Source organism: Prosopis cineraria, unplaced genomic scaffold, assembly GCF_029017545.1.
Source record: "Prosopis cineraria cultivar Desert tree isolate PC_DT_omini unplaced genomic scaffold, ASM2901754v1 PC3, whole genome shotgun sequence".
Classification (NCBI taxonomy): domain Eukaryota; kingdom Viridiplantae; phylum Streptophyta; class Magnoliopsida; order Fabales; family Fabaceae; genus Prosopis; species Prosopis cineraria.
In genome coordinates this window covers 10,449,298-10,470,253 of record NW_026555334.1, presented here as the reverse complement: position 1 = coordinate 10,470,253, position 20,956 = coordinate 10,449,298, and the positions used below count along the sequence as shown (strand labels likewise).

At 30.6% G+C, this 20,956-nt stretch overlaps 3 protein-coding genes and 1 pseudogene across 3 annotated transcripts; all 4 read right to left on the bottom strand.

Annotated features, from left to right (window-relative positions):
• Positions 1 to 7,577: 7,577 nt before the first annotated feature.
• LOC129305091 (pathogenesis-related protein 1-like) lies at positions 7,578 to 8,328 on the bottom strand. Its single transcript, XM_054945010.1, has one exon. It carries the CDS (start codon positions 8,285 to 8,287, stop codon positions 7,745 to 7,747), a length of 543 nt encoding a protein of 180 aa, XP_054800985.1. The 5' UTR covers positions 8,288 to 8,328; the 3' UTR covers positions 7,578 to 7,744.
• Positions 8,329 to 12,868: 4,540 nt separating this feature from the next.
• Positions 12,869 to 13,599, bottom strand: LOC129306707 (pathogenesis-related protein 1-like). Its single transcript, XM_054947419.1, has one exon. The coding sequence runs from the start codon at positions 13,554 to 13,556 to the stop codon at positions 13,011 to 13,013; it is 546 nt and encodes a 181-aa protein (XP_054803394.1). The 5' UTR covers positions 13,557 to 13,599; the 3' UTR covers positions 12,869 to 13,010.
• Positions 13,600 to 18,009: 4,410 nt separating this feature from the next.
• Positions 18,010 to 19,428, bottom strand: LOC129304827 (pathogenesis-related protein 1-like). Its single transcript, XM_054944638.1, has 3 exons — positions 19,274 to 19,428; positions 19,072 to 19,125; positions 18,010 to 18,612 (listed from the first exon to the last, which is right to left on the bottom strand). Exons 1-3 carry the CDS (start codon positions 19,379 to 19,381, stop codon positions 18,199 to 18,201), a joined length of 576 nt encoding a protein of 191 aa, XP_054800613.1. The 5' UTR covers positions 19,382 to 19,428; the 3' UTR covers positions 18,010 to 18,198.
• An 882-nt stretch (positions 19,429 to 20,310) lies between these two features.
• The window catches only part of LOC129305377 (pathogenesis-related protein 1A-like), a 4,346-nt pseudogene continuing 3,700 nt past the window's right edge, over positions 20,311 to 20,956 (bottom strand).

The following is a 20,956-nucleotide window of genomic DNA, read 5'->3' as shown; positions in this document are numbered from 1 at the left end:
TTCTTTCTTTTTTTTTTTTTTTAATTGGTGAATCAAATCAAAGTCTTTCCATCACTTAAAAGTCCAAGTCTAGGTGTGACTTTGGCATAACGGATAGGACCATCGACATTTTTTTTCAATTTATTTCGTACCCTTCTCGATCATTGTAATGAACGTCGACGGCAGTATTTTCATAACCGAATTAAATATTAAATTAAAAAAATTAATGATTCACGATTTACATGATTCAAGATCGAATAGATAATATAATAATTAAATTAAAAAAATTATACATAAATATATATAATAATAATTTAAATATAAAAATAAATATTATTACATATCTTAAAAATAAAATTAAATATTTTAAATTTATTATAATTTAATAAAATAAATAATATAATATAATATTAAATGATTAAAAAAGGAGTCACCTTTCACCAAAGACAAAAAAGGTCATTTTTTGATTCATCTGATGTCTAACTATCTAATCCTACCTAACTCTTCAAATAATTTTTTTTTTTAATTGATTAAACTGTTAGCCTGATCGGTTGGTCTAATCATTTTTCGGTGGGAAGACTACGAATGTAAAATGGATAAGACAGGTTGGGTCAAGTTTTGACAAAGTCTTGAGCTCCATTTTCCATCAAATCAAACCAACTTCAATAACGGTATGGGAAATTTCCGATGCAGCATCTTATAGTAATTGACACTTGCAATTTTTTTATCTTCCTTTGCGCCGGTGGTGTGAATTACGCAACCCCAAGCACTGTCACTTCTTCTTCATGGTGTTCGGTTTCGGTGCTCTTTACTTAATGAACATCTAGATCATTTAAATTTTTAATATGGACCATTTAAATTTTATAAAATTTATTTTTTTAATTTTATTTTATATTTATTATAAAAAAATATAAAATTTTAATAAATCTACTTTCTGATCAATCTAAGCAATATATATTTAATTTGAGTAGTTTAATTTAATATTATTTTTTAAAAAAATTATAAATTAATTATTCAAAAATACTTTAAACAGATTGGATTCAGAGTATATATAAATAGTCAATTTATAATTTTTTTAAAAAAATTAATATTAAATTAAATCATTCAGATTAAATCTATATTGTCTAGATTGATAATAAAATAGATTTATTAAAATTTTATATTTTATAATTTAATAAATATATGTTAAAATATAAAAAATAAAGTGATAAATCTGGACTGTCCATTGCTCATCCAATGATGAGCACGAATGCTTCTTCAAATCCATTAGGGTTTAGAAAACTTAGATTGACAAAATCTAAAATTTTGAAGTTAAACAAGTCAAAGAAAAGAAGCTGACCAAGTAGTTTGGTTCAATTAGTTAAAAAAGTTAAATTAATTTATTTTAAAATTTCAAGTTTAAGTCATAAGATATACCATTATATTAAATAAATATATTAAAGATATCCCTAGACTATCTACAAGGATGGAAACAAAGCAAGAAAGATAGAGTACCTCTTTGTCTTTCAACAGCACAATCCATCACATTCACACAGCCATAAAATTGGTCATTTTTTCAAGTTTGATTTATATTTTTAAAATTAGGGTTGGACACCTAACCTTGCTGTAAAATTTTTATTTTCAATTTTTTATATTTTTGAAAATTTATTTTTTATATTATAATATTACATTTTTTAAAAATACAAATTATAATATTCAAAAATTAAAAACAAGAAGTATAAATTCTAATTTAAAAATATAAACATATATTTTGAAGCCTAAATTTAATTTAAAAATTAAATATATTTTATTTTTTAGAAAAAAATGAAAAAAGATCTAAATAAAACGCCTGAACTCAAGCATGTCTTTTCAAGGTTTAATAGAGCAAGGCATATAAATCTAATTATCCCAAAAAATTTTGATTTTGTAAACCGAATCCTTAGAAAAACATGGTTAAATGAGCAAACCATCAAACCTGATCATTATTCTCAGCTCTACATGTATGCATGCATGAATGCATGTGTGTGGGGGCAAAAGAAATAACCAAAGTAAAATCATCCGTAAGTGATATATGAGGAGGTTTTTGGTGAAGATGGAAGATAGGATGCGACTATATATAGAAAAATATTGGCAATGCGAAATTATTCTAAATCCCATATATTCTATTAAAATTTATTAGAAATAGTTTTTACTCTTTCAAAATTAGTTCCTCTAAATACAATTGATATGCTAGAATTAATTAATTTTAAATTAAAAAGTGCTAACATCAAAAATTAAAGAGTGTTATAATATATTATAAAAAGTAAACGTATCCTCACTAAGTACACACCATATAAGGGTTAAGAATTGACCTCACAGAAGGGGTAAATGTAACTATATTATGAGTCTCACGTTGGAGATAGATAAGTGTGGTTTATACGTAAAATATTTGTTAAAAAAAAATTAATTTTTTTGAAATGAGTTTTTCCTTTGAACTTATACTGTTGCAACAAATTAAAATGTTAAAATTAATCCTTTTTTAAATTTAATATGCCTTTAATTTATTTTAATAATTGATGTTTTTTAGACTTTATGAATTCTAGCAACGTAGTTTAGATAAGATCATATAATTGATCGAGAAAATAGTGATCAATATTATTATGAACTTTCTAGAGGCCGGATAAATAGAAACAAATAGTTTCTTCAGAACATTTCCCCCCGAAAATTTAGTAGTGTGCCTTGGATTTCATCAAACGTATGTTCAAGAAGACGATGTGTTTGATTTTTCAGCACACATGCACGCACACACATACCAACAAAATATGTGAACAATTAACTAGTCAATTTGTCATTGAATGAGATATTGACGCGTGGCCCATGCCGATCCTTCGTATGCATCTCGACCTAAGTTAACGCAAAAACTAGCGCGTTCCATGGAAGCTTACAAGGACATGCATGGAAGTTTCAACCTCGGAGAAAATTATGGTCACGGAGAATTATAGGCGAAGAAGATGATGATGAAATTGAGATTTAGATTCGGTGCCTATCTTTAATTAATATAGACATTGAGTACTTATATCATTTGAACAGTTAAAATTTATATCAACTTTAAAATTTATATTTCACTCAAAATTAATAAATAACTAAATTTAATTAAATTATTTATCTAAATTTCAACAATTTAAATAGAACAAGTACTCAATGCCTATATCAGGGGCAGGCATCGGATTCAAATCCATGAAATTGCAACACCATTAGTCTATTAGTGTAAACTACGGATCTTTGGCAGGTGACTTTTACTTACATCTCCTCGCAGATATTCAATTTCTTTTTACCATATTGTGAGGTATAAACTCTTTCTATATGCTAGACTCAATCTTGATTAGTTGATAATTTTTTTTTAAGTTTACTCTTATATCCTTCCAAATTTCATCAAGAAGAAAAATGATATTTGCATGTATAATAAACAGTAAAATTTTATTCATTAATATTGTAAATTGGTAAGGAATTAATAATAACACCAATAATGAATGGTGAAAAGTGAATTTAGTTTATATGTATATATATATATATATATATAATTTTTAATCTTACTTTTGTTCGTTTTTGAGAAATATATAAAATTGATATATACTTATGCGATTATTGAATTATTTTTAACTAATAATTTATTTTTCAAAAGCTTTATGTATTTTTTAAAAAAAATGTTGAAAAAATATCGAAAGGCTAGGTTAGTTATAACCACAATATAAAAACCTTATATCCCAATAACTGATATTGGAAAAAATACCCTGTTTCAATTATTATTATTATTATTATTATTTATTATTATTATTATTATTATTATTTGGGTCATAAACTATGAGACCTGCTTAAAATAATATTGGATATATATGTACATATATAACTATCAAGATCTATAGTTGAAATTGATACCCACAAATGGGGGGCCGGAAATCACATGCATATTGGTTTCTCCGAAAGCTCGAGTTGGAATTTGGATCGTGAAATGAACGTTCTCTCCAAGATTAAGACAAGACCTTCTGTCATAGAATTCTCGGAATATTACTATATATGCCCATGTCAATATCTCTTTCTTCCTCAGACGAAAAGTCGCCGTGAATCTCTCACAGAAACTACGATTTACATTAAAGCAAGATACCAACCTACGTACATAGATTTTACTTATACGTACGTAGTTTCTCCCAAAAAGTTTGACGTTGGCAGAAAGAAAAACAAATAGAAAGATTTTTTTTGGGTCCAATTTTTGTATTCTGAATGTAATATTGCTGCTGCGTGGCTCGATGGAAAGGACAGCATTATTCATGGCTAGAGCTGTTTTATACTTCTCTTTGTCTTTCAAAACAAAACTAGAGTTGGGACTTAGTTCCACAAAGAAATTAGTGTCCGTTTGATCAAATTTAATGGTAGGTGCTAGGTGCTCTGTTTTAAATAGTTGATGTTTCATTTTATACCATCTGATAGTATATGTTATTCAGTGTTTTTGAAAAAATAGTTCATTATTAAATTTACACTTTTATCCTATTTTTAAAATATAAATTAAAAATCTTTCTATCTTCACCTCTTTCATTGCATGAATGCATATACATATCTCGTAGCTCATTTCCAAACATTGACGTACATTCAATCTCCATTTTTCAATTTGTTTTTATCATTCTTGTGCAAGGATTGTATTAATTTTTTCTGTTTCGTTCCAATTTTATTATTAGATGTCCCTAGAGAGACTTTTGTACACATTGAGTCTACATGTATGTTTGGATAAAGCGTTAGGCGGCCTGAACCTTCGAAGAATGCATTGTGAGCGTGGTCGAATTAAAAGTGATTATTATTAAGCTTTGAGTAAGCCAAATCATGGATTTACTTTCTTTTCTAAAAATATGTTCAGTGAGGCATGATAATATCTTTAACCTTTTTTATAGTACTATTATGTGGGTGGTTCAAATTAGAGTGTTCATTCTGTATATACAAGTTTAAGTCTGTAAGAACCTCAACCAAGTTAATTCTCAACAATATTATAAAGAAACCCAAGATATATCTTTGGTAAAGTCTATTATCGATTAATTTACTTCCCACATAAAACTACCGTAAGCCTGAGCTACTTCACTAAAAAAAGCCATATCATAACTAGAATGATTTCTTTGGTAATTACCGTACTTTAGGTTAGAACATAGGAAGGAAATATTATTATATGGATATAAATTTAACCATGAATATTTAATTGACAATTTTAGTTATTAAAAAATTATTTATAAACATAAACTATACGTAGCATATAAGAAAATATTAAAATGAATTACACATAAGTTCCTCACAAATTTTGCTATCTTAAATTGTCAATAAATCCTGTAATATTTAACTGCATGATATTTAAGTGTGTTGCGAGAAATATCAAAATGATTCTCCCAAAACCGATACGAAAGTTATCCCATGATCTAGTGGCATGGGCTTGAGGTGTTGGCGTGTGGACCTGAGGCATTGCTGATTGGGCCTTAGGCATGACCTTATGGCATATTCTATGGATCCTCAATGAATGAAAAAGTTAAATACTACAACATGCCCGTCCCCAATCTCCATAAATATTATGTTGTGTCTTACACACACCCGTTGGGAGCTAAGGTTCGAGGATCATTGTCTTGTTAACTTGAACAAAACTCAAATTGTAAAGCAAGAAACTGAGTAAACAACGATGATAATAAACACAGTAAAAAAAATATTATTAACAATAGTCATTCTTAAACGAACTATTGAAAATGGTAACAAGGGTGAACGATTATATACTCTTTAGGCAATTAATTATTTTGATTGTTATACATTGTACAAGCTTACTCGATCGAGCTAGTGATTTTTTTTTTTTATGGTCTATACTCCACATAATTGTTGAACACAATAGTGACTTGCCACAAAGTCTTAAGAGCTGGAGCCTCTTATTATGCTACTAAGAAATATTGACCAAGTTTTATGACCATGCAATATCTGTCTACCGATCACATAACTTGGGAGAATTGTGATTGAAACTATAACTTTAAATGGGTCAAGTCCAAATCAGAAGGTTATAATTAATCCATATATACAAAATAATTATTTTTTATAATTATAAGAAGTAAGATCCGTTGACAGTAGAAAATATCCCTATTGTGATAACGCAAAAGCTGAGAGAAATATTATAACCGTGTACTATTCAGAAAAACTTGAACGTGTCTGTTACGAATATTGCACTTGCATGGAGTGATTACAAGTGGGCCTTTATACTTAAGTAACTAATTCAACAACAGACTAACAGAAAAGCCCAACGAACATATAACATTAATAACATATATTTTAAAAAAAATTAATCTTTTAATCCTTTAACTTTTAATTTACTTATAACTCAGCCCTTCAACTATGACTTGCTGTGACTCAGTCCCACAACTATCACTCGTTACGACTCAATCTCTCAACTTTTGATTCATCTATAATTCAGTCTTTATTTTTTAATTTTTTTTAAAAAAATTTCTTATCAAATAAGAGGGATAAAAAAATGCTCATATATTATTCTAAAATACCTTCTCTTGCTCATTGATGTGAGATATAAGCTAACATGAAAAAAATTAATAAAAATTTAGGGATTAATTTGTAAGTAATTCAAAAGTTGAGGGACTAAATTATAGGCGAGTTATAGTTGAAGGATTGAGTTATAGCGAGTCATAATTGAAGGACTGAGTTACAAATGAATTAAAAGTTGGAGGACTAAAAGATTAATTTTTCTTATATTTTAATATGAGATACTAAGAGTAATAGGTAGACTTTTCCAAATTAAATTGTTACATACACAATAACTAAGATTCAAACCATTAACTACTTGTTTAAATAACAAGAGCATACAACTTATATCTATTTTAACTAGTACAGAATAACTCTTTATCATCAATTGTTTATTGCTTAATTATTATCATTTGTTTCCCAAAGCATATAAAGCCTAGGGGAGTAAAATCTATAGTTTATTAGTTATTACAACGAAAGTTTAAAAAGCAAATTTCTCTGGACACTACACACTTCGCTCGTATGGTAAACAAAATAATCGAAGAAGTGGTCAAATTAAAAGGACAAGTATCTAATTTTGACCAATAGGAATACTTTCTTTCAACGTTCCACACCTCCTCGTGCATGCAATTTTTTTTTTAAGTTTTAACTCATTTTTTCACTAAACCAACATCCATAAATATCATAGAAGATATATTAAATTGTTTTAATTTGGAGTCATCTGAAATTCTGAACAGGTAAATTGCTACTTCCCCCTGGCCATTTGGAAGATAATTTTGGAGGTGATTAGGTGTTTTTGAATATAATACAATTTGTGAATTTGATAAAAATAAAATTTTATTAAATATACTTTACTAATATTTCCCTAAAATTATATTCAATGAAGAATATTTTTAACTATTTTTATTTTTATTTTTATTTTAAAAAAATTATAAAATTTAAAGTACATATAAAAAGTTTCATTGGTATACATAATTTTATTTAAAATTGTCTTATGAGCGAGAACATAAGAGCATAATTTATCGATGACATGAGATGTACTGTGACACTCGATCTTGATGAGAAGTGTAACGGGAACGGAGGAGTATAATTTATCGAAATTAAACAAACACGATCAGGCTCTGTTTTTTATTTCCTGAGTGATCAAAACCAAAGTACACAATGACACAACCAAACATAACCATCTGAAACACATCCATATTCACGACCAGCTTCCACTTATCCACACACGTATACAAGCATAATAAACCCTAGAAGCTAGTCCCACTTAATCTTCTTTTAGACTCTTTCTGAAGCTGAGTGGGACTTGGAAGAAAGGATTATCATATGGACGTTCACCAATATAATTCCCCGGAGGGTCATAGTTGCAGCTGATAAGAGTCCCACCATTATTGTCACACCTGACCTTAGCACAACCGACCCGAACCGAGTTGCGCCACACCACCTGAGTGTAGTGTCGGCACTCTCCTCCGACGCACGAGTTGGAGTTGTAATCATAGAACGGCCGCTCATCCACCCACATCTTGACGGCGGCGGTGCCGGTGAGGTCGGGGTAGCCCCAGGCGAGATTCTCGCCGTAGGGACCGCCGGAGTGAACCATCTGGCAACTGTTTCGGAACTGGCTCAGGTAGTTGCGAGCGTAGGAGGCTACCCTGTTGTCCCATGAGATGGGTCCGACGCCGACCTGGCGGCGGGCGGCGTTGTGCGCGTTGACGAAGTCTTGGGGTGAATCTTGAGCGTCGACGACCGAGATTTGTGGGATGGCTAAGACGACGAGGAGAAGAAGAGAGGTTGGGATAGTACGTCCCATTGTGACTAAGGAAGTATTGGCGCTTGTGAATATGGAAGGAGATGGGACGTGTATATATGGATGTTATGTTAGCAAAGCCAGCGTAATCGATGAAGGTATATGATTGCTTAAACATGAGATTTCGAATTTTTCAAAAAAGTTATCTTTAATTAAGTTTGACAATATTTAATTATGATTTCATTAGATAGCTATGTAAAATAAATATTAGATATCTGTTTTATTAGCAATGCATATGCCATATTTAATTTTAAATAAACTACTTATATATATTTTTATTTATTTAAAAATATACTTAGATTTATTATAAAATTAGTCATAATTAAGTGTCGTAAAGTTTCAAGAATACTCTCTCCACTCCTTAATATAAAATGTATTTTGAAAGTTTCTTTGATTCTAAATATAAGACGAAATTAGTCTAATTTATATTTTTTCCAACTTTACTCTTTATTTATTTATTTTTATTTAAATTCATAAACAATAATTTATTACATATAGTTATTAATCATAAAAAGAATAAATTTATAAATTTTTTAAATCTTTTATAATTTTAAAGTTATAACTAATATTTCTTAATCAGTGCAAAGTTTATTAACTTCATTTTATATTAAGGATACACACACACGCACACACAAATGAAACATGATTCTAGTTTAAAAAAAAAATTGAAATAGTAGGATTTAAATAGCGCGTGGTAGTTAATGGGCCAGGCGGCTTCAGTTTGGTGCACGCAGCACGTTCCACGGTACAAGTGGGAGATTTAAAAAAATAAAACCAAAAAAAAAAGGGAGAGATAATAATTGTAATTTGTTTAGCCACTTGGTATTTAATTTATAATAATCAAACGCTTCCAAGGATTCTTTTTTTCTTTTTCTGCCAAAACCTCCAAGGAGTTTCCGGTAAGTTACCCAACTTGTTATTTCAATGTACAATTTGTTATTTAAAAGTGTAGAAATATTAAAAATTAAATAACTTAGATTTCATTGCACTAGAAATTTAACGATAACAACTTATAATGTATTACATCTTTTTTGTTAATGAAATGTTAAATAGTCTTAATTAATACTCTACTTTACTAAAACTTAAAATAAAAGATATTTGTTGACAAAAAAAAACAAAACTATAAAATGACAGTTATTTTATACGCAAAAAAATAAAAATATCATGAATAAAAACAAAAATAGAAGGGTTCATCGCTTGTCGATTGATGCCATGCTATATATAACGAGCATGCCTGTTTTTAGATTGTAGTCTCTGCATGAAAACTAATTCAAGAATTTTATATGAAAAAAAATTAATTTGCAGGTCTTTCTAATTTTCATCAATTTTAATTAGGTTTCTATAATTAAATTTATTTTATTTTAATCAAGTTCTTATAGTTTGATCAATTAAATATATTAGTCTCTGAAGGTTATGATTATTAACAAATGATTAAATTTTATAAACAAAAATCCTTTTAAAATTTATAGAAAAATTGATTTAATACTTTTAGCTGAAAAAGTAAAAAATAAAATGTGATTCAATACATTATTTATAATTTTTTAATTTTTATGAAAATTCTATACATAAAAAAGTTATTGAAAAAATATAACCCAATTATATAAATTTGGAGTTATAAAAATTATTTAATTAATTTAAAATTAAAACAAGAGGACTTAATTAAAATAAAATAAACTATAAGGAGCTAATTTAAAATAGAGAAAAATTAGAATAGCCTGCAGATTAATTTTCCTTTTATATATATAAGAGCGACGTTATTTTCAAAGTTGTTGAATCTGATTTACTATAAATAGTTAAATAGTACAATATGTGAAGGTTATGCATACCCGCAAGTTAATACGCACGTCATGAAGAGAGTTCCGTTCTTTCTTTTTTTCTTCTGGATAGGGTTTTAGTTTTCTCTAACAGCGACTTGTGTCCCAATTCCTACTCCACAGAAATATCGTTATTAATGTACTTACATACAAATTTCTTCTTTGCATATAATTTTTTTTTTGGCACAATGTTTTACTTGCAATAATTAGTGTATAATAGTACTCTTAATTAATTTTTTTTCAATTATAACAATATCATGGCAACCTATATATATATATATATGTATTGATATATACACGTAAGCACGTTATCGATCTTATTGAAAATGAAAGAGATTTTTCATGGCGCACTTATTGATGAGCATCCATACATTTATTAATTTTAAATTGAGGAATAATATATTTCCTGAACTGTTTAATATGTCATCGAAATTCGACTGACCAAATTTAAGACGAAATGTTTTCCTCTAGTTGTTGCATACATGTGATTATAGCCCTCTTATTAATCTATCAGATCATCGATTTGCACAAGGCCACCAGAAGTATATTGATTTTCATATGTATCAATTTTAATTTTGCTGGCCGAGCTTTGAAATAACTATACACCATAGGAATATACCTATTTTAATTTTAATTTTCATATATATATATATATATAATGAATAAATATCATTGCCTTCAATAGGAATAACTATATACAATAAAAAAAATATGATTTCTAAATCGGAGTCTAAATTTAAAATATTGTAACCTCTTTCAATTCTTTTAATTTGGATACTTTGCAATATAATAACATGTACAATTATAATTTATAATCACATTTTTTAAGAAATTTTAACTACTTCAATAATAATTGATATAATCACTTTTCTAAATTTTAATTCTATTTGTAAATCACTTCACCGCATGTTTTACCAAAATTATGAAAGAAAAAATTAATCTTTTAATCCTTTAACTTTTAACTCACTTGTAACTCAATCCTTCAACTATGACTCGCTGTGACTCAATCTCTCAACTATAACTCATTGCAACTCAATCCCTTAACTATAATTCGCTTCAACTCAATCCTTCAATTTTTAATTTACCTATAACTCGGTCCTTATTTTTTAATTTTTTTTAAAAAAATTTTATCAAATAAGAGGGATAAAAAAATGCTCATATATTATTTTAAAATACCCTTTTCTTATTCATTAATGTGAGATATAAGCTAACATGAAAAAGAAAATTAACAAAGATTAAGGAACTAATTTATAAGTGATTCAAAAGTTGAGGAACTGAGTCATATATGAGTTATAGTTGAGGGACTGAGTTACAAGTGACTTAAAAGTTGGAGGACTAAAAAATTAATTTGTCCATTGAAAAAATGTCTAAGTAGACATATATGAAATCCAATCCGATGACTTTGATAGTAAAAGCTCAATTGGCCACGGAACTTTACACATGATGACCAAGTGACCAACTAGAGCTAATTTAGAAAAGTTCTCCAAAGGCTGCGTCTTCTTTCAGCCGCCACATTATTTAAATTCCTGTTATTATTAAGTATAATAACCATGCATTCTTAATTGATTTTGTCCTTATTCAATTAATTAACTCTAAGTAATAACAAAGGTCACTTTCTTTATGAAACAAATTTAAGATAATTTTCTGTTTAACTTGTAATTTCTTGTTGTCAAAATGTATATATGAATAAGTACTAAGTATATATACTTTTTCATGTCCTAATAATTATATATATATATATTATGGAAAATTAAATTAACTTTAAGAAATGATAGTTAGTAATATCCTTCAACTTATAGGAAAATATATGACTTTTTAATTTTATCCTCCATTAAAATTAATTTCCATAACAAAGTATTTAATTAAAAAAAACCCAATTTTCATGAAACATCATGAAACAAAATAAGCTCTTTGCCATATAATTAGGATAGATTATAGGGAGTAGTGGAGTATAGTCCCTCCAGTCCAAATTACAAGATATTTTCAGCTAAACTTGATTCAAAATTTAGGACATTTAGTATTCAACATTATTTTTCAAATTTATTCTTTTATTAATTAATATGAGCATGAGAAATATAATCACCTTATTAAAAACTTCTTATCACTCTTCATAACACGATTAAAGGAAAAAAGCTAAAGATATGTCATTTTTTCATGAAGATAAGAAAACAAACTCTTGTTATTAGTATGTAAAATATGGTTGAAAGTAGTATCTTATATCTTTTATCACCTAAGCCCAAAATTTGGTTATTCTTTTCAATTTTACCCTTAATTTAATTCCTCAATTTTATAAAGCCAAAACCCTTTATATCTTAAATTTGGTTTGAAAATTAAATGCCTTTCAAATTTGACCGAGTTACTTAGCAATTAAAGTTGGCTTTGTTCTCTCTTTTTTGGTTCAAAAAAAAAGGTCTGCTTCTTTTTATTTCTCACTCCTTCAATAAGTATATATACCTAAAAACTTATCATAATCTTTTTTTCCTAAAACTCCGAAGAGACTCTTGTATATAAAAAGAGAAAATTATATAAGAAAAATGATAAGTAAGGATCTTATAAATATATTAATGCCAAATCAAAAACTTCAGTATTAAACATGGTAAAAGGATCACTAAAATTTGAGAACATAAATGTTGAAAAATCTTAATTTGACGCTAATATCCTTATAACGTCCATATTTGTCATTCTCCCAAATATGTACTACCTAAAACAGATTCTTATAAATAGAAATAGAGAAGGGAGATTCATCAAAGTCTCATAGACTCATGAAAAGTATAGAAAACACACACCATCAAGCTCTATTTTTTTTTTTATTTCATTTGTGATCAACACCAAAAAAGCACACGACGAACGTGGGCTTCTTAAACACAATTTTTCAATTCACATATACAATCGAGCCAGCAACGTCGTCCCACTTAATCATCATGTTTTGCGAAGCTGAGTGGAACCTGGAACAGAGGATTATCGTAAGGACGCTGACCAATAACGTTACCAGGAGGGTTATAGTTGCAACTGATCAGAGTCCCACCATTGTTATCGCACTTGACCTTAGCACAACCGACTCGAACCGAGTTACGCCACACCACCTGAGTGTAGTGCCCACACACTCCTCCGACGCACTTGTTCGAGTTATAGTCATAGAATCGCTTCTCTGCCACCCACATGTTCACAGCCGCCTTGCCGGTCAGGTCCGGTTTTCCCCAAGCCAGGTTCTCACCGTACGGGCCGCCTGAGTGGACCATCCGGCAGCTTCTCTTCAGCTTGTTCAGGTAGTTGCGAGCGTACGAAGCTAGCCTTTCGTCCCATACAAGGGGTCCAACCCGGACCTGGCGGCGGGCTGCGTTGTGGCCGTTGAGGAAGTCCTGCTGCGAGTCTTGAGCGTCGGAGACTTGTGAGATGGCTAAGACGACGACGACGATCACGAGAAATGAGGCCGGGATAGTGATAGAGTTACGTCCCATTGTGACTTGTGAGGACTGAGTAGGTATTGGTGAAGATGGAAGAAGATGGGATGTATGTATATATAGATTATTTAGCATTGCCATGTTTATTTCAAAAGAGTACAGTGTGGGCCTGACCTATTTGGCTGACCAGGTTGACCGTGAAATTAAAAATTTCAGCTCGGCGGCTGATTACTCCCTGAGTGAATAGTTCATGGGTCAGGCGGCGTCAGTCTGGTTTGGTTGCACGTGAGAAAAAAATTGGAAAAATGACGCCTAAATCCCACAAAATAAATTTACGGGTTAAAGGGCATAAAATGTCCGGAGCTTTTTATACAAAGGTGCTTGAAATTCTAAAATTTTTTTTGAAGCGTTTTTACTCTGAAAGTTTCAATAAAAGAGTACTTTAGCCCCACCGTTAAAAATCAAAAACATTGACCAATGATATTTTTATATTTTTTTTTTCCTTTCTTCTGTGTCTAGTCTCCCGTTTTGTTCTTTAGTGAATTTTTTAGCTTTTCTTCTTTCAATGAATGAAAACAAAGGATGAAAAATGCGTAAACGAAGGAAGGAAAAATTGTAAAAGACTTTATTCAAACTTCAATTAAAGTCAACGTTCCCCATATTTAATAGTGGACAAAAATGTTCTCTTTTTTAAAATTCTAAGACAAAAATGCTTTAAAAGAAAAGTTTAGAATGCTGGGCACTCCTAAAGTAAAAATTTCAGGACATTTTTGCCATTTAATCTTAAATTTAATTACCAAAAAGTTTTAAAATATACAAAATACTTCAAAGTTTCAAATACTATACATTTACAGTTGGGTAAAAGAAAATGACAACTGGATAAAGAAAAATAACAACTTCACAAAATAAAATGACAACTTGAATACAATTTCATCCTTCCAGTTAATGAATCAAAGTAAACCTTGCTTATGTATCACTGTACTGATGGGATTAACTCTGTGAATTGTTGCTTATGTGGCACCATATCAGCACCACCTCAGATTTACAAAATTAAATGAAAAATGACATCTGAAAATACAAACGAGGATCGAAGAAGAGAAGCAAATTGCGAAAGTAACCGTGGATGACAGCATCACTTTGACTCTCGGCGTCTCCCTCAGCGGCATGAAGTTGTTATTCTCATCTCATCTCCCTTTCTTGATTCCGAAGATTGGTACCGTTCATAGGATCATCTCCTTCCTTGTCAACATTGTTAGATATATCTTCACCGTCGAGCTGAGTCATTTTTTAATTAAAAAAATAATTCCCCCCCCTATATGTGTGACTATTATTGCTAGTTTTCTTGCTGCATGTTTTGTATTTTTTTTTCTGCTGCTGGCTTGGATTACTTGCTGGGAAATTGACTGTTTCTGTTTCTGTTTCTTGGTTTCTAATCCTTGATTTTTGGTTCAGATTCATTATATTTTTTAGTAACAATTCTGCTTCATTGATATGCATCATTCCTCCTCCTCCTTTTCTTGTTTTTCTTAATGAAATTTCTAGGAATCTAAACATGATTTAAGATATCAGATACTAACACCAACATGAACAATAATTGGCATATGATTCTCCAGTAATGGGGGATATGATCTCCTACTACAGCCATCAGATCCTTCGACGGAGAAACCCCAACCTTCCATTCTTTTTCCTCTTCTTCAAACACGGACTGAATTTGTATTTGTTTATAATCATGACGGGGGGCTTGATCGAAGCAGGAATGATTGACGAGGAAGATGGTACAACGCTTGGCATGAAGTGGAGAGTAGTGGCCGTGAAGATGATAGGGAAAGCTGAATTGTCTTGCTCAAAATATGACTTGAATGACTGAATTGTCATGAGTTAAACTTGAAGGACTAAATCATAATTGAATTAAAAGTTGAAGAACTAAATGATTATTTTTTTAATTTTTTTAATTGAAACACCCTATTAATGGTAATAAATATGAAAAGATTGTAATTTTATTTTTTTAAAAAATTAACTAATGTATTAAAAATATATAATTCAATTAAAAATATCTTATAATCTTAAACAGACAAAATATATTTGGAGAGGAGTAAAAAATTGTTTAGTTCATTAATTTGCCAACAAAAAAAAAATTAAAATTACTTTCCTTTCTATCGCTGTTCCTCTAGTAGCGCTCGTACATTTAATTCTAATGTTGTTTTCTCTATCTTTCACACCCTAATTGAGACCAAGGGCGCCGAAGTCATCATTAACCATGTCGGAGTATATCCATTTCTTCTTTCAGAAAAGTCAATGAACTTGACAAAAACTTATGTGTTTTTAAAACACATTAGAAAATTTATATTTCAATTCATGTGTCTTTTAAAAAGTTCAAAACAGTATTTTTTTAAAAAAAATATTTTTAATGATATACTCTTATTTATTTTAATAATTTTAGAAAGCATTTATTAAGTTTTAGAGATACATTTAACGATTTAGATATACTATTTCAATAAATATTTCATGACTCTTAATTTGAAATAGATAGCGTTTTATCCGTGCCAGTTAGTTAAGCAATTTCTTTGTTTGTCTCCAATGACTTTTTTCTTCTCTTTCAGCCGCCACATTATTTAAATGTCAATTTTAACCATGCATTCTTAATTGAATTGTCCTTATTCAATTAATTAACCCTAATTCATAATACATGTCACTTTCTTTTGTTTATTCCCAGAATATTAAGTAGGAAAAATATAAGCGTTGGTCGATGTACGTACTGTTAATGTATTTTTGTATTAGTTGTTATGCTTTTTTTCCGCCCTCGAAGTCCTTTAAATTCCATTAATCTGCAACATTAGTTCCTATCATTATTGACAAAATTAAATCTGCTAATGTATACATAAGTTTGTTAATTCTATTGTTGATTGGGTAAAATTATAACAAGTTAGATGTTATATGAATCAAATGACCACTGAATTTTCTGTATGTTTGCCCTAATTGTTGTGTCGTCTTCTTCTTCTTTTTAAACTTCATCCATTAGTGCATATTAATGGATTGCTATGATTTAATATCCTACTAGTCTTTTTTTTTTGGGCCTCCTACTCATTCTTTTTATATAACTCATTATAATTTTAACCAGTCAGCATAAAATTAATAGAGTTTATATGCATGTTAACTATTGTTACGTTTTTATGGTCATATCTAAGCAGCACAGTAACAGTTGACTTTTTATGATCGGATGAGAAGAAAACTCAAAATTTATTGAATAGGATGAAAATTGAATTTTTGTACCAAAAAAAAAAAGTGGTGGGTCATGCATAAACCAAACACTAGATGATAAGATCAATTAAGCTACAAACTCTAAAGTCGCCGGCAGCTTTATTGGATGCCTGGGATCAGTGGTCTTGCTTTATTTTCAGTTTATAATCCATCATCACGCAGATCTTATCTCAAATTCAATTGTCAATTGTCGAATAATTCAAAGAATAAAGTTAATATGTAACAAATTATAAATATTTTCTCATTAGTATAGCATAGAGTTTAATTTGAAGATTAAGCCTCTGTTTGTTTTGGGCTAATTTTAAGATTTTTCAAAAGTATTTTTTGACAGATTCTTTACCAAATATTTTTTGGTTATTATTAAAATATTTTTTAAAAGTCCATCTAAAAAAATGTGGAGTAAAAAATATTTTTAATAAAAGCAATTCTAAAATAGTTTTATCAGATGGAATTTGTATGTACTTTGACCTTTTAATTTAGACGTACCCTAAATTATATTGCATAGTTTACGACTTTAATTAATCACGGACCCATGCTTGTGCCTCCACAAAAAAAAAAAAAAAAATTAGTGTTGTATTTATACACGCTGATTAACTTCGAGATATTTGACAATGCATGTGCTTAGGATACCATTTAGTTTTTTTTTATCTTATATATATATATATATATCCATTATTGCATACCTCATATGCTTGTTTTATCTTTTCGTAAATGAACTAACTCAGCGAGGTGTGAGTAGCAGGCATTTCTGTGGTAGGGGTTGCAAATCCCATATCATGCGTATGTCTCAATCTGTTAGTTGAGAAGGTATATCTACTTCAAAAAAGATTTAGATGATATTCCCTTCACTTTTTTAATATAAGATGAAGTTTATGGGAAAATTTTTTAATTAATCCTAAATATAAGATGATGTTAGAGCAATTAATGTTTTTTTTTCAATGTTATCCATTATTTATTTATTGTCATTTGAATTTCTAAACAATAATTTATTATAGTCATTAAGGAGGGTAAAATTGAAAAGTTACAACATATATTTTTTTTTACAATTTTAAAATTATAACTAACATTTCTTAATAAGTACGAATTTTCTTAACTTATATAAGGATTGGAGTAGATGTCGTGGGCAAAATATACTAATTGTGCCTTAAAAAAGTCTTAATGACTTCATATAGTTTGAACTTGAACTAGTTAGATGTAGCTAGGAAGCCAGTAGTTAGATCAATACACACACACACACACTGACAATTATAAAAGTCTAATAACGGACACGGCATATATAAATGAATTGTTGATGAAAATAAAGACAAACTAATCCAACACACGATCCTGGTTACGTTATTATTTTACAAGCGTGCGCACTCTCGAGCTGTCTTCTTTTTATTTACGAAGCACAGCTTCAGAAAGAAGCATAATTAAGCTTGTTTAAGAAATACACGTATGATCAGTAAGGCTTTTCTCCTTCAATGTTACCCACAGGGTAATAGCTACAAATCACGAACATCCAATTGTTCCTGCACTTAGCCTTGGCACACCCAACAGATATGGTCTTGCGAGCCACCACTTGCGTGTAGTGTCCACACTCCCACTCACCGGTCCGGCAAGTGTTGGTGGCGTGGTCGTAGTCCGCCTTCTCAGTGCACCAGAACTTGACAGCATCCGACCCTTCCATTTCCTCGTAATTCATCGCCAAGTTCTCGCCGTATGGCCCCATCGAGTGCTCGAACTCGCACTTCTCGTACCTCGAATCCGCATATTTCTGAGCGTATTCCACCAGGCTCTCATTCCACACCAACGGTGGCACGCCCACCTCGGCCCGGGCCTCGTTGTGTGCGTCCAGCCACGCCTTAGGAGTGCTCTGATAGTGATGACAACGTTAATTAGGGTTTCTCATAGAAGCCCTAGAGTATAAATTATAAGGTAAAGATCTATTTTTACTTCTGAACTATTATCCAAAGAGCACCTAATGTCCATGATTATTGGTTTGAGCAATTTCATCCTTAAAGTAATTAAAATGAAATATTTTTGCCCTTCTTGTTAAATTCCCTAACGGTTAATGTTGGAGCTCTTGTTAATATTTCTAATGGCCAATGTTAAAAATTTGATAGCAAGGACAAAAATGTTCCGTTTTAATTACCTTAAGGGCAAAATTATTCTAACTAATAGTTTAAGATATTGGGGTGCCTTAGAGGATACTTTAAGAGTAAAAATGTACCTTTACCATAACCCCATAGTTTATATATATATATATAAAAAATAAAAAAATCATATTGTTGTCCAAAGGGAAAAAAGAAGAAAAAATTATGAAGAAACTTACGCCAGATCCAGGAGCCTTGGCTGGCTTTTGTTCTTGTGGCGGGTCCTGTTGATCCTGGTCAATAAATTGATATTTGGTTACGATAACATCGAAAATGTGAATTTTTTATTGATCAAAATAAAACTCGGGACTTTTTGTTGATAACTGAAAAAAAAAAAAAAGAGATATGGTTAAAAAAGTAATTCTGAGTGTAGGCATGTACTTCAGCCTGGCCGTGGGCTGCGACAGCGAACGACGTCGTGAGTAAACACACGACGGCGAAGATGGCGAGAACATTGTTTATGTTCGATGACGATGATGCGGATCTCATCTCTTCTTGTTTTTAATTTGTTTGTCTTTTGTTGTGTTGTTTGGTAAGCTAAGTAATAGGGATCGATGTGGTGATCAATGTGTTGGGGTATTTATGCGAACAAGTATGGAGGCCATTAATAGATATAGGAAGAAAGATTTGAACACCTGGTTGGTCATCTTCTATTCTTTGGTCTCCTTTTTTGGGCAGATTATTATTAGTCTCTTAATTTGTCGTAACAAGTCGACAAAATTTGTGTGGAAGATCACTTCTTCCTATTCTTCACTAATTTAAAGAACTTTGAAATAAAATTCCTATGAAATTAAAGCTGAAAAGGTAATTGACTTTGCAATTAAGAGATTAATATTCTTATAAAAAAGAGATTAATATTGGAATGAAAATTAAAAATTAAATTTGCCTATATATAATGGAAAATGAGTCTCATAATATTAAGTGACTTCTTAAGAGTGAGAATAAATGGGTAAGAGTAAAGAAAAACACCATATGTTAACTAAAAATTTCATGTTAAAATTTATGAATTGTTCTTTTTATATATATTAATTATTAAATTTAATTTTAATTTAATCTGAACTTCTCTCGTTGTCTTAAGTCGACTAATACCAGTTGTTTAAAATGTGAAGCAGCCCTTCCCAAAAATGGAGGGAGAGCACAAATGGACAAATAATTAACATCAAGCTGGAGTTTACAGGTCCTTTTTTTTTGTTATGTATTATATCATATGTTATTTATTAGCTCAATTATTTTTTTTTCATATCTAGAACCTTCTCAAATCGTTTTTAGGCAACCTAAAACACACACATGTACATACACACACATATATATCATTCATTATTCCAGTTCCATCAGCGACGGCAATTCAAGATCCTTCAATATGATTAATTAACATACATAATAGAAAGATATCTGAATGTATTTGGAAATAATAGGAATTAATCATGCCTTATATATGGTCGCTGGCCTTCAATGTTGCCAGGTGGATCATAGCTACAAATCACAACATCCATTGATTATTACACTTAGCCTTTAGCACACCCAGACGAACGAATCGTGCCAAACGACCTGCGTATAGTGTCCACACTCACCGCGTTTACACACTTGTTGGAATCATAGTCGTATCGGGCTTCTCCGACAGCCAGAAGTTGACGGCGTCGGGTGCCGTCCATGTCCCCGTAATTCTCAGCTAGATTCTCGCCGTAGGGTCCCCCGGAGTGCTCCAGTGCGCAGTCCGCCAACCTCTTGTTGGCATAGCTCTGAGCGTAGGCTGCCACCGTGGTCGTCCCACGTCATCGGCGGCACGCCCACTTCGGCTCGAGCCTTGTTGTGAGCATCCAGCCAGTCTTGCGGCGAGCTCCCGGCTAGGGCAAAGTAAGATGTGGTCAGTGAACGTACGAGGAGGAAGATGGCGAAGACAACATTAATGTTGAGATTTGATGACAAGGAGGAGCAGTGGAGGACAGGTTTCCTCTCTATCTTTTGATGTTGTCTCTGCCTGTATGTGTTTGTATGACGAGGGAGGTAGACGTGAATATTTAAAGGAACTATGGTGGGATAAACTTTAGCCAGAATTGACGAGTA